This window comes from Apodemus sylvaticus, chromosome 2, assembly GCF_947179515.1.
Source record: "Apodemus sylvaticus chromosome 2, mApoSyl1.1, whole genome shotgun sequence".
Classification (NCBI taxonomy): domain Eukaryota; kingdom Metazoa; phylum Chordata; class Mammalia; order Rodentia; family Muridae; genus Apodemus; species Apodemus sylvaticus.
Window position 1 is genome coordinate 87,874,164 of NC_067473.1, and position 12,954 is coordinate 87,887,117.

Sequence of the window (12,954 nt, forward strand, 5' to 3'; positions counted from 1 at the left end):
TGAAGAGATGGTTGGGAAAATGCCAAGGATCAGCTTGAAGAGAGGTTCTGAGGAAGGAGTGTCTAGAAGCAATGAAGCAAATTACTCAAAGTCAAATCATACTTTACAAGCTGATGGCCTATGATCTTTCAAAACACCTTTTCAGATCTCTCTGTTTCTCTCTTTGTCTCTTTCTGTCTGTCTGTGTCTGTGTCTGTGTCTCTGTCTCTCTCTCTCTTCCTTTCTCTGTCTCTCTCTGTCTCTGTCTGTCTCTCTCTCCTCTCTCTCTCTCTCTCTCTCTCTCTCTCTCTCTCTCTCTCTCTCTCTCTCTGTGTGTGTGTGTGTGTGTGTGTGTGTGTGTGTGTGTGTCCCCTTGTGTGTAAAAATTCTGCTGGAGACAACTTTTTCTTGCTAGTCTAAAAACTCTCTGGATAGCTCATCTCTTGTAGATCAAAAGCCCAGTCTTTTACTTACATGTCTATTCAGTCATTACCCCCAAATCTCTTTATCCCATAATAGAATCTTAGGGGAAATCCTATGACCCCAGACCCTTGATTCGTAAAAGAAATTTAGCTCAGCATTAGCTAAGCAATCAGCATGATGTGGGACCCCAATGTGAAATGATCATTTCTACCCTGCCTGGGCCTGGACCTAAATTCCTGATCCAGGATGACCTTGAACTCAGGAATACACCTGTCTTTTTATGCATAAACAAACAAACAAACAAACAAAAACTGGTTAGAATCTTGTGCTTCAATCACCACTGCCTTAATCTCTTAATCTCCTTCCTTAGTATCTTTCTGACAAGCTGGTTCATAATGCAACTGCCTCTGTTCCTTTAGATCTGTGAAACTCCTTATGCAGTTAATATTGCAATCATGTATTTTGCACAGTTAAGATGTTTTATATTGTACTGGCTAGTTTGATGTGTCAACTTGACACAGCCTAGAGTTTTCACAGAGAAAGGAGTTTCAGTTGGGGAAGTGCCTCCATGAGATCCAGCTGTGGGGCATTTTCCCAATTAGTGATCAAGGGGCGAGGGCCCCTTGTGGGTGGTACCACCTTTGGGCTGGTGCTCTTCGGTTCTATAAGAGAGCAGGCTAAGCAAGACAGTAAGAAACATCTCTCCTTGGCCTCTGCATCAGCTCCTGCTTCCTGACTGCTTGAGTTTCAGCCCTGACTTCCTTTAGTGATGAACTGCAACCTGGAAGTGTAAGCTGAATAAATCCTTTCCTCCCCAACTTGCTTCTTGGTCATGGTGTTTGTGCAGGAATAGAAATGCTGACTAAGACATATACATACATACATATATATATACATACATATATATATATATATGTATGTGTATATATATATATATATATATATATATATATAGTGAACTCATGTTTTCAGTGTTCTTTCCCACAGCCTTAAGGACTGTCTTGAAGGACACAATGTTCTATCATTCTATTGAGACATTAGACATACCCTCACCTCCTAGATTTTGACACATGCTATCTGATTATCATTTAGTCATTAACCTTTGCAGAAAGGACAGTCTTCAAAGAAGTAACATGGAAATATGTACATTTTATACAAACTAGCCTTGCAACCACAACAACCATCACCACTCATGCAGGCCCATGCCCTTATGGCTCTGTTCCAGAGGACAGAACCATGTCATTCTGTCTTTTATTTGACCAAGCAGGATTCAGCATCTACCTCATTTTGTTTCAATTTGAGAGTGGAAATGTTGACCATTAGTAGTTACTGAGCCCTTGAATTGATTGATACAGACTTCAAGGAGAAACAAAACCAATCAGAATAGACCAAGTGCAATTATCCTCAAATTCATTCAGGGAGACCAAAGAGTATATTCATGCACAGCAAAGGTAAATGCTACATATACTTTCTCAAAAGAATTAAATCCCACTCTACAGTTACTAACATGAATGATCTTATATAGGGAATCCATAACCAAAGTCAACTTAGAATTTTTCTAAAGTCCCTTTAAATGAGACTAAATATTAGACCAGTCATATTGAGAGGTATTATACTCTAAGGGAATTAAGCTAATCCAACAGAATAGTTAATGGCATTGCACTGAGAGCCTGATCTTAATATTTTGAATTTGATTTCCCATAAATAGAACTGCTTCCTCTAAAGAATTAGGTCTATCCTGAAGTTCCCTGTCAATATTCTTCTGAATCATGAGTACTATTTACACATATTTGGATAACTGACCTACATGATATACTATGTAAATTTATTTTACTAAGGATATACTAGATAAGACAAAACTAGAAATCACACCTATTAACAGTCATTTAGACCTCTTGTGAGACAAGGTAGCCCTATGTAAAGCCTCTATAAACAAATCTTGCTGAGAAGGGCCTGAGAAATTGTGGCTACATCATGGGAGTGATACAGCTCTGAGAATTCAAAGGCTCTGGATCTAACTTTAGATACTGAAGATACTGAATGTGGAATGGCTCTAAGTTACCACAGAGGCAGAAAAAAAATCTGTAATATTTCCAGAATGCTGTGCAGGCCTAAGCAGGTCTCTGCAGGTTTTATTGGAGTTTTTTTGTTTTGTTTTTGTTTTTTTTGTTTTGTTTTGTTTTGTTTTTGTTTTTGTTTTTTTTTTTTTTTTGGTACGGTCAGGAGGTTTTTGTAAACATCAACAATATATTTGCTACATCTTCATTAGAAATAATTTTTGTGATGTTCAAACACCCTTGAGTATATTGGAAACACAGGTGTGATTCCACAGATTATGAAAAGAAAATAAAAGGAAAAAACATAATATTGTTAGGAAGAGTGGGGATGAACATGGATTGTTAATGGGAAATGTGAGTGGCAAGCATCATCAAGCACAGTGTAACATGCATGAAACTCTCAAGTATTTAATAAATATTACATTTAGTAAAGAATGCCAACTAAAAGAAAATCTATAAATGTCAGGGTCTAGGAACAGGAAGTCTAAAATTTCTACTTCTGCATTTACAATTCTATTAATTGTATGTGTTTTCTATAATGTGCTTAAGGTATACACAATAGTTTCAATCTGTACAAAGGGACAAAAAATGTGATTTATGGTTAAATTTCAGGCAGAAAACCATTGCTATGATGTCATAATGATTCATTACAGTTTTATCTTCAGAGAAGAGGTAAATCTATAAATTAAGTGAAAATGTTACATATTGCTTAGCAGAAAAGGTAGCCATTAATTTAAATATATATGAATATTGTTTAATTTCTATATAATTTTCTACATAATCCAAATTAAATTTTACTTTCTATATATTTACTTGTTTATCTCAACAAGACATTTATGTTTGGAATTAGAAATGTTGAAAATGGTTTCAAATATGAAGTTTTTAACACAAGGGTCCTTTCTTTGCAGAGTGATGTGAGTCCTTCCAGCAGTACCACCTCACTTCCCACCAGTCCTTTGACTGAAGAGCCGTTGCCTTTCAAGGTAAAAGATAATCATACTCCCCAAAATGTTTTTTCAGTATTTTAAACTTAGCAAACATTGTATACTTTATAGTTACCCATAGATGTGAGGTGATCTGTTTTTTTTTTTTTTTCTCAACTTAACTGGTTGGTTGCCTTTTGTCTTATTTTGTTAGCCATGAAGTAGGATAACATCTCAGCCCCTTTAGTGTTAAGATTAAAGCTGTATGTTCCTGTGATCCCACTCTTCTTAAGATACATTATGTGAAGTATTGTTTTGTTTCATTGTTCTGTTACTACCTAAAGGCTACAGGTTGGAATATACATGGAGCCATTGCCCCCACCATGTTTGACATGGGAAGTATATTATAACATTTTGGTCTATACATAGAGTTTTACATCACATGTTGGTTTTCATGGAAGACTCTGTAGTATTTATTCTACTTAAATTTTCTTTAGCAACACTACTCAATGGTGCAACTGTTACAAAATAAAAATAAAAATTCAGTCTCCTAAACACATTCTCCAAACTGAAAGTCTACACTACAAATTGGGAAATTTACTTGTTGTCTGCTAGGGTTAGGGTTTTAACTATAGCATGAAAATGTACTCTACCAATCATTGATATTGTTATTTTAAAAAGTCTACAGTAGTCTGGATGAAAAAAAAATATTAGGATAGTGTATTTAAGCTTAAATGTTTTTGTTGTTTGCTTTAAACTCAGAGTAGCATATACCTTAGTTCATGATAGTTATATGTAAAATTAATATTTGTACTTTTTCATACAAGTATTTATGTTATTATAACTTATACTACATATAGGCAGTACAGTGATTGCTAGTGCTTTTCTTAATCACCATATGGTATCACCAAGATAAACCTTCCAAATGCTGTCCCCTAAGGATATTTAGGTCCTATCCTTACCTGAGTTGTTTCATGATTAGTGATGAACTTAGTAAAATTGTGAAAAATCTCATTTATATATTAAAATATTGGTAACTACTACATGGCTTCTATTGGGGGTATTGATATGACAAAATCACGTCATACATTTTGTGATTCAAAGTTTAGTATCAAGTGGAATATGTTTCATACTATGTGGGACAGAGGTAATAGGAAAATCCACCTTTACAAAGACCTTAATTGAATTTTCAGAGTGTCACTAAAACCATTTTGTCTTCTTAATATATGGATAAATTACAATGTTAAAAATGAATGTGTTTTTACCAAAGGTTAAAATGAGTCGTTTATATTCTAGAATCTGCTGATATAAAACTAATGTAAGTACAATTATTTTGTTGGACTATTTGACTGGTTATAAGAGATCAATACTGTTTTGGAGTTAATGTGTGTAAGTGGTTCTCAAAAGCAATTAAGGCTTTCAAGAGCCTGAAATATGCAGCACTGGCTTTGAGTGTCTAATGTACTCAAAGTTCATACTATTTTACTTGTTCAAAAATATGATTTATAATCTTCAAAAATTTTCACACCAAAAGACCATCTCATTACTACTTAAAATTATGTAAAATTTAATCTTTTCAATATACGGTAAGATTCCATTAGCTCATTTTATACAATTGATATATTTTATACAATTTACACTGTATACATATCATTTATATAATTGATATTATGTAGATGATAAATATCAATTATTGATTCTTATTTATTTTATATAAATTAAAAATTAAAAATTTCTGGGACAGTACTTTGATGATATAATATTTACAATTTCAAACATTTCTTATTAAGAGTCAGAGGACATTTAGGTACTCTTATAATCATTAAAAGAAGAAAACCCCAATATTATAGATTTCATAGATATCAAGTCTCTAACTTTATTCAAAATCATATTAGTCTGAGGAGAGAACATAGTCACTGAAGTGCTTGCCAGGATTCAGTCTCAGAACTTATTTTAAAAAAACAATCTATACATTTGCAGCAAATATGAAGATTGGTCTTTATGTGGGTTCTAATAAGTGGAGCCAGGACTAGGCCTGTGTCCATCTCTCGTGTCTGCCATTGGATCCCCTTCCCCCTACCTAGATGGCCTTTTTGACATCAATGGGAGAGGATGTACATAATCCTGCTAGGACTAGATGCACCATTGTGGTGTGGTACCCAATGAGGGCCCCCTTCTCTTCAGAGAAGGGTAAGGACACTGGGGGTGAGATTTGTAAGAGTAGGATTGGGAGGGGAGCAGGAAGGAGCTAGGATAGGGATGTAAAATGAATTAAAAATAAGAAATAATCCAGAGATGCCAGAAGAAGGGCAGTGGATTTGTATTGCAGAGCTGTGCAGGCTGAGACAGAAGAATTCCTGGAGATTAGTAGGTAATTGGCCTAGCCTACTTATATAGTTCCAGAGTAAAGAGAGACCTTGTCTCAAAGCAAAATTTGTAGATATTGCCTGGGACATGGTATCAATCGATGTCTTTGGAGATCCACATGCAATTGCATACATGCAAGTGCACTTGAGTGCACATGTGCATGCGCACGCGTGCACACACACATACACACACACAGAATGAATCAGCATTCGCTAACATAAACATATGACACACACACACACGTGTATACTAGAATGTGTATGAGGGTATGCACCAGGACACACAAAAATATATGTTTCTTACGTGGAAGTATTTATTCAGTAGAAGCAATTGATTTTCTTTACTACCTAATGGATCACCAGCATAAAAGATATAAAACAAAAATAAAAACAAACAATGCCCTCCTTCAGCCAGCAATACAGCTTTCATAACTGGAAAATCCATGTGGATTATATTCTTTCGGGTTTTTTGTTTGTTTGTTTGTTTTTGTTTTGTCTCAATGATAAATATTTGAGGGAAACACTTAAGGAAAGAAATGATGTACGTGGACTCATGGTTTCACATTTGTTAGTCTGTTGTAGCTGGCTTCATGTCTTTTGTCTTATGGTGAGACACAATAGCAACAAGATGTACCCTATAAAGGCACACCCTCAGGGGTTGGAGAAATGGCTCAGAGTTGGAGAACACTGGCAGCTCTTTCAGAGGTTCTGAGTTCAATTTCCAACAAACACATGGTGGCTCAAGACCATGGGATTTGATGCCCTCTTCTGTTCTGGCTTGCAGTTGTACAGGCAAGCAAAGCACTCCCATACATTAAATAAATAAATCATAAAAAAATTGCATCCTCAGCTGCCAATTTCATGTAACTAGTTCCTGCCTTACTTTTACAGATGTACCCTTCTGTTAGTCTGTGCTGTTTTACAGTTGGCTAGGCCTGAGCCCTCATGTACATTCCCAAAGATTTGACTAGCAGCCTAGATGTCTGTTAATCCACACTATCATTCAGGTATACCACTAGCTTCCTAAACTGTAGTGATCACAGAACCAAAGGTAACATAAGTAAACAAAGTCTCTGTGCCTCTGAGGCACAGTACATTGCAGCTGATGGAGGAGTTTACTTTTCTCTTTTCACGCAAGTAGTTAAATAAGCAAGAGAAATCACCTCCTTCTGTTGCTCTTGCCTATTTAGGATTAATCTAGGGCTGTTGTGCTTAAAACAAGATGACTTTTGTCTGCTAATGTATGCTATGGGAGTGGCATTTCCTTTAAATATCTTCAGAATGACATTCTGCCTAAATTGGTTTTAACACACAGCATATAAAATAAAGACAAATTGAAAATTATGTTAATGTCCAGTAATTACAGCCCTATTAATATCCATGTCGTTATTTCCCATTTATTTATTTTGAGAATTTCTTAGAGGAGTTCTATATTCATATCATTTCTAACCTTCCCTCTCCCCTTGCTACTCCTGTGTATTTATTATAAAATGCGTGTTTGCTGAGAAACTAACTGTTGCTAGGAATGGTCCACTGTAAGATATAGTAATGTTTCAAAAACTAGATAATATTCTGAAGATAGCGATAGTGTTTGAAAATTAATCCAGGCTTGCCTTAAACAACTGGAAAGTCTGAGGATTCTGCCTTTCTTTGCAAACAGAAGTGACAAATAAAATAGTGGCATATGTCTATATTGGGCTCTCTCTCTCTCTCTCTCTCTCTCTCTCTCTCTCTCTCTCTCTCACACACACACACACACACAAACACAAACGCATACACATACCAAAGCACACAGAGAGACAGGTTTCCCAGGAAGAGGAGGGGAATCAGGAAATGAAAACTCTGCAACACGTTTATATGCTTGGGGATTGGATGAGTTCCCTTTTTCCTCATAATTAACTGGTTTTGTGTTATTTCACGGTGGTTGGATAAACCAGATGAAGAAAACTGATTGGTTCCCACCAGAGGAACCAACGAAATTTGTGGGAGATCTGAAAGTTTCTTTTTGCCTTGGCAAGGGAGAAGCAGGGAGTCAGTTATCTTTTTTTTTATTTGATATATGTTTTATATAATGTTTTATTTAAGGGGAAATATGATTTCCCCTTTCCTGGCTCCCCACTCCCCAAAAGTCCCATAAGCCCTCTCTTAAGTGTTTAAGTAGAACACTCTTTAATCTGAGTAGAGCTCCTTCCCTATCTGCATTCTTGTTGAAGAGCTATGTGACTTCTAGTCCTTCACCACCGTGCACCATGATCTTTAAGAATTTGTTTTTACCTCAGTGAATCGTGATGTCTACAGTTTAGTCTCTTTGCTGTCAAAAATCATTTTGATTTTATGTATCAAATTCATGTTATAATATGATACATTCTTACTCTTGTCCTGTAATAAATTCAATATATTATACTTATCCTCTGCTTCTAAAGTACACAAAGGCACTGAAGAATCACCTCCATTCACTAATCTCCCATCAAACATAGTGCATTATCTTTTCTGAAAAATACATTCCTGCATTGTTATGTTCAAGTTATTGGAGTTTCTTTGAGGTAGGTTATACATCACATAGATTATTTTTCTCTTCTAAAATACAAATACACAAACCATTCACTTCACTTGAGAATACCCTAAAACACTATCTCAGTTCTCACTGGGATCAAAAGATCCTTTCACATGGGTAACATTTTAGATATTGTACTTATGAGATATTTATGTTATGATTCATAACAGTAGTGAAATTATAAGTGTGATAAAATATGGATGGGGTCACTGCAACATGAGAAACTGTATTGAAAAGTTGTAGCATCAGGAAGATCGAGAACCACTGTCCTAAACCTTGCCTACTTTAAAGGGAAAGTTAGGATCTCTGCTCCTACAAAGCCTTGATGTTGTAGACAAAAGGGAGAGAACTTGGTTACCACCACTTCCCAAATTTTAATGTACATAAATATTAACTGGAGTGGGGGTTTAAAACACAAGTCTAATTTGCTGCCTCTGGGAGGGAGACTGAAATCCTGCTTTGTGGATAGCAGATGGATCAACAGGAAGCTGAATGTTAGTTTCCACTAAATTTAGAGTTTAATATCTTGAAATACAATTGTAAATGTGCTTATAAATTCAGATAAGCCTACATCTTATGATATAAGTCTTTAATTCACAAAGGTAAATTCTGATGAACAACTTGAGCAGTGCTGCAGGTGAGCATCTTTGAATTGAATATGCAGATGCTCTTTCCTTTGGCAGGCTTTTAGCGTTTAGAGGTTTGTGTCATTAATTTTAAGTCCTCCTTTTTATGGACTGTGAAAAGTGTCATAGGAGCACTGATACAGACACTGAAGTTTATTCATGGTATGTTACTTTCAATATAAAGTATTCTTAAGAGGTAGAAAATTAAAATTGTTCCACTAAATAAAATGAACCTGATACCTCCTGCCCTCTATGATAGTCTAATACATTACATAATGAAGCATTGTAAAATTTAGGAGTGTATAGTTTTGGGGGGTGAGTTTTGAGACAGGATTTCTCTGTGTAGCCTTGGTTGCCCTAGAACTCTGTTTATAGACCAGGCTGACTTTGAATTCAGGCATCCACTTGCCTCTGCTATCCAAGTGTTGTGATTAAAGGCATGCATCACCACTGCCAGATAGTGTACATTTTTAAAGAAAACACAGCATACATTTTCTACAATAATGGCCTTTGTACCATTATAGACAAATTCTGAGATTAAGCCTAATTTTGCCATTTTCTTCCCATTTTTACCACAAGGCAGTTTCTTTGCATCTTAATGGAGGCATCTACAAAGCAAAAACAAGTACAATTGCTTCACAAGACAATCACAAGCAAGGCTGCGGCACGGGTATGTAGAAAGTGCCCACAAACGCACACAGAGAAACAGTGACTGAGTGCCATAGCTTTCATTGTCACCGAGACAGAAGCTCCACCTTAAGGATAAGAAGTCCCCATGGAGAGATAGGAAGCATTTTTTTAAGCTTTTTTTTTTTTTTTTTTTTACTTAATTGTCAAATGGGAAAAGAATATTTTACTTTGAAGATTAGTGTTTGATATTCCCAAGTCATGTTATGTATTTTATACTATCACCTACCACAGTACTTTTATAAAAACTAATTAACAAGAATATTATGCTTGTGAAGGAGAAAAATATAAATATGTACTTTGTGAGGGTAAACTGATAAATATAATAAAACTATAAGCAGAGAAGATACAAGATGGTTTCTTTTCCATAGGTATATGGAATTTCTTTCATCAAAAGTATGACATAGTATCTTTTGTTAATTCTCTAAATTCACATAGCAAGGCAACGAATTAGCATCCTAAATTCATGACTTCCATTGCAGGAATCCATCCAACTCCATCAGAATACTATGGTAAGAAAAAAAAAATCTTATTTTAAACAAAGAGGCTATTAATTTATCCCTTCAAATGTCCTGACATCAACCTAGCTTCAAGTTATTTTGTCTAGAAGTATCATAGTGGAAAGGAATGCACTTTGAGACCTTTAGAAAGTGGAGTCCATTGTAGCAAGGCCATTACAGAATCATCACGTGTGGAGAGTGAGAGAGATTTTATTCCAGTTGTTTTACACTTTTGGAAATTAGTGGTCCCTCTTAATATTTGAAATCACTTTCTGCTCTCTCAGTAAGAGCCCACTGTGTTATAGTTCTGCATCATTGCTTCCCTTATCTATTAAGTCATTAATTTTTTAATGAATCCCTTTATTGATCAACTGCCTAATTAGTGTTCTAAGACATTCATGTCTCAATGTAAATAATAAGCAAAATCCCTGATGTCATGGTGTCTAAGTTCTCATGAAAACAAAAGAAAACAAATCATCATGTATTATATAATGTGTCATCTAGTGGTGATTGGTATTATGAGAAGAATAAAGCAGGATTTCAGGGACAAAAAAAGAGATGCTGTAATATCTCATTTCAAAAGGAAGGCCAAAAGAGCAAGTCTCTGCGTCTGTATCTGGTTCTTGTGCTTTTATGGGGATCTTTTCCTTTTGTTATTTTGTTGCTGTTGTTGTCTGTTTTGTTATTATTGTTCTACTGAGATGTGTTATGCTTTTTTATCATGTCATGTCATAGTATATTCATTATTATATCATATTATAATCCTCAGGAAGGCTGTTTCCTAATGAGAGACAAAAAGCGGTGGATCCAGATGGGAGGGGAAGAGGAAAGGACCTGGGAGCAGTAGAGGAAGAGAAAGCCATAGTTAGGATATATCAGGTGACAAAGTTATTTTCAATAAAATAGGGAGTTGGGAGAGGCCAAATGCGGTGTACTCTAGACTGGGGTATTTTAGTAGAGATACAATGAACACTGGAGAAAAACCTGTTTCTGAGGGAAGAGTTTAAAGCACAGAAAACACAGAAGCTGTGAGGCATGAAGATTACTGGCTCCTTATGCATTGTCCTTGTGATTAATGTGGGATAAATAAGGCTCAGTTAAGGCAGGGTTATGGCAGCAGGGGTAGGTGAGGGAAGGAAAGAGAGAGAGAGAGAGAGAGAGAGAGAGAGAGAGAGAGAGAGAGAGAGAGAGAGAGAGAGAGAGAGAGAGAATGCCAAAGAAGGCCATGCAGGCTGGGTTATAGACTTAGGATCTTCTTTCGCATGTGAGAGAAACTCATTGGAATATTTACATAAAAACCAAAACAAGAGTTTAGTGCTTCTGTTAGACTTATTACTTTGTCTTCTCTGTTAAGATAATTAATGGGACTGGCAGAGGAAGACAGAAAAGGATCCTGTAGTATATGGATTATGGTAGTTTTAAGTGGATTATAAAGTCTGAAATCCTGATAGCTAGTTGGTCATTCTGAATGTATCATGAGCAAAGTTTGATATCCAATCACACCCAGGATAATCTAAAAATAAAATACTCCAATTTTTGTCTTAATCACTTTTATGGTGTTGCAATAATTAAATGATGTAGAGATTTATGGAATTTTGTTTGCTTCGGTGGTTTGTTTTAGTGGCTGTGAGGACAGAAGGGTAGGTGTGAGCTGGAAGAAAACATTGGTTTCATAAGGAATATTATGCAGTCTTACAATTGCCATTAATTTCTGGTGGTCTTTTATTCTCTCAAGCAACTGTAAAGTATACATATAGAATTAGATATAATGGAATTTGACATTATTTATGATAAGTCAATATTTGTAGGGGAAATATATGATTCATCCATATTTATTAGGAGAAGTAAGCAGACAAAATTCTCAAGGTTTATTGAATATAACATGAATATAAAGTGGCATTATTCTTGCCTTAGTCTGTTTTCCTCTGCCCTAACAAAATGAAAATGTATTTTCTAAAATACCAACACAGAAGTTTGTTTGGCTTACACTTTTGTGTAGTCAGAACCTTAGAGCATGACAACTGAGTCTGTAAGGAACATCTTGCTGCACTGAACTTGGGCAATACACAGGTGAGCACAATTAAGACAGAGAGATGACTGAAGCCAAATCCTCCATCGCTTGAGATACCAGCCCCACAGTGATTATGGTACTCTCACCATGATGGTATTAATCTTCCATGAGGGCAGAGGCCTGGGTGCCACTTAACACTGGATTTGAAAATTATTACAGTGGAAATTAAGTTTTAACATGAGTTTTGGAGGACATGTGCAACCTGAAGCCATTATGAACATGATTTCAAATGAAAACCATCAGTGTTTTTCTAATTACTATATAGTTTTAAGATATATCTATTTTCTATAATGTAATTATTTTAAGAAGCTATATCTTGTTACTATAAAGTAAAATGATGGGTTTGTTTATGTATATCTATGTAGTAAACACTTAAAATTTTTGTCAGCCTTCAAAGACCGTTCCTTACTGAAATGTGTGACTCAGCCATTCTGGGTAGACTTTGCATGAGATTTTAAATTAAGTGCATTTAGATTTACATTAAAGGTGCTATTTATATTATCTTAATTTACTATTTAAATATAAGAGGAGATAAATATTGAAGTTAACTCTGGTCCAGAACCCAGGGTGTATGAGTAAAACACTTTTGTTGCAGTTGCTGCCTGACACGCTTCAAACTTTCCATAGACTGTCTTGGGACTATTGGAAAGTATGGATGTTTGAGGGAAACTAGAGTAAATGTTCTATGAGAAAGTATAGTTCTCAGGTCAGAACTCCACCAGGATTAAGTACTGTTAATCACAAGAAAATCCAGTGGTGTACATGTGA

At 35.5% G+C, this 12,954-nt stretch overlaps 1 protein-coding gene across 1 annotated transcript in view; it reads left to right on the forward strand.

The window, feature by feature from the left end:
- The window catches only part of Ccser1 (coiled-coil serine rich protein 1), a 650,334-nt gene that overhangs the window by 449,222 nt on the left and 188,158 nt on the right, over positions 1 to 12,954 (forward strand). The window contains exon 7 of the mRNA XM_052173839.1: positions 3,368 to 3,442. Coding sequence (XP_052029799.1) covers positions 3,368 to 3,442 — 75 coding nt within the window. The remainder of the gene's footprint in view (positions 1 to 3,367; positions 3,443 to 12,954) is intronic.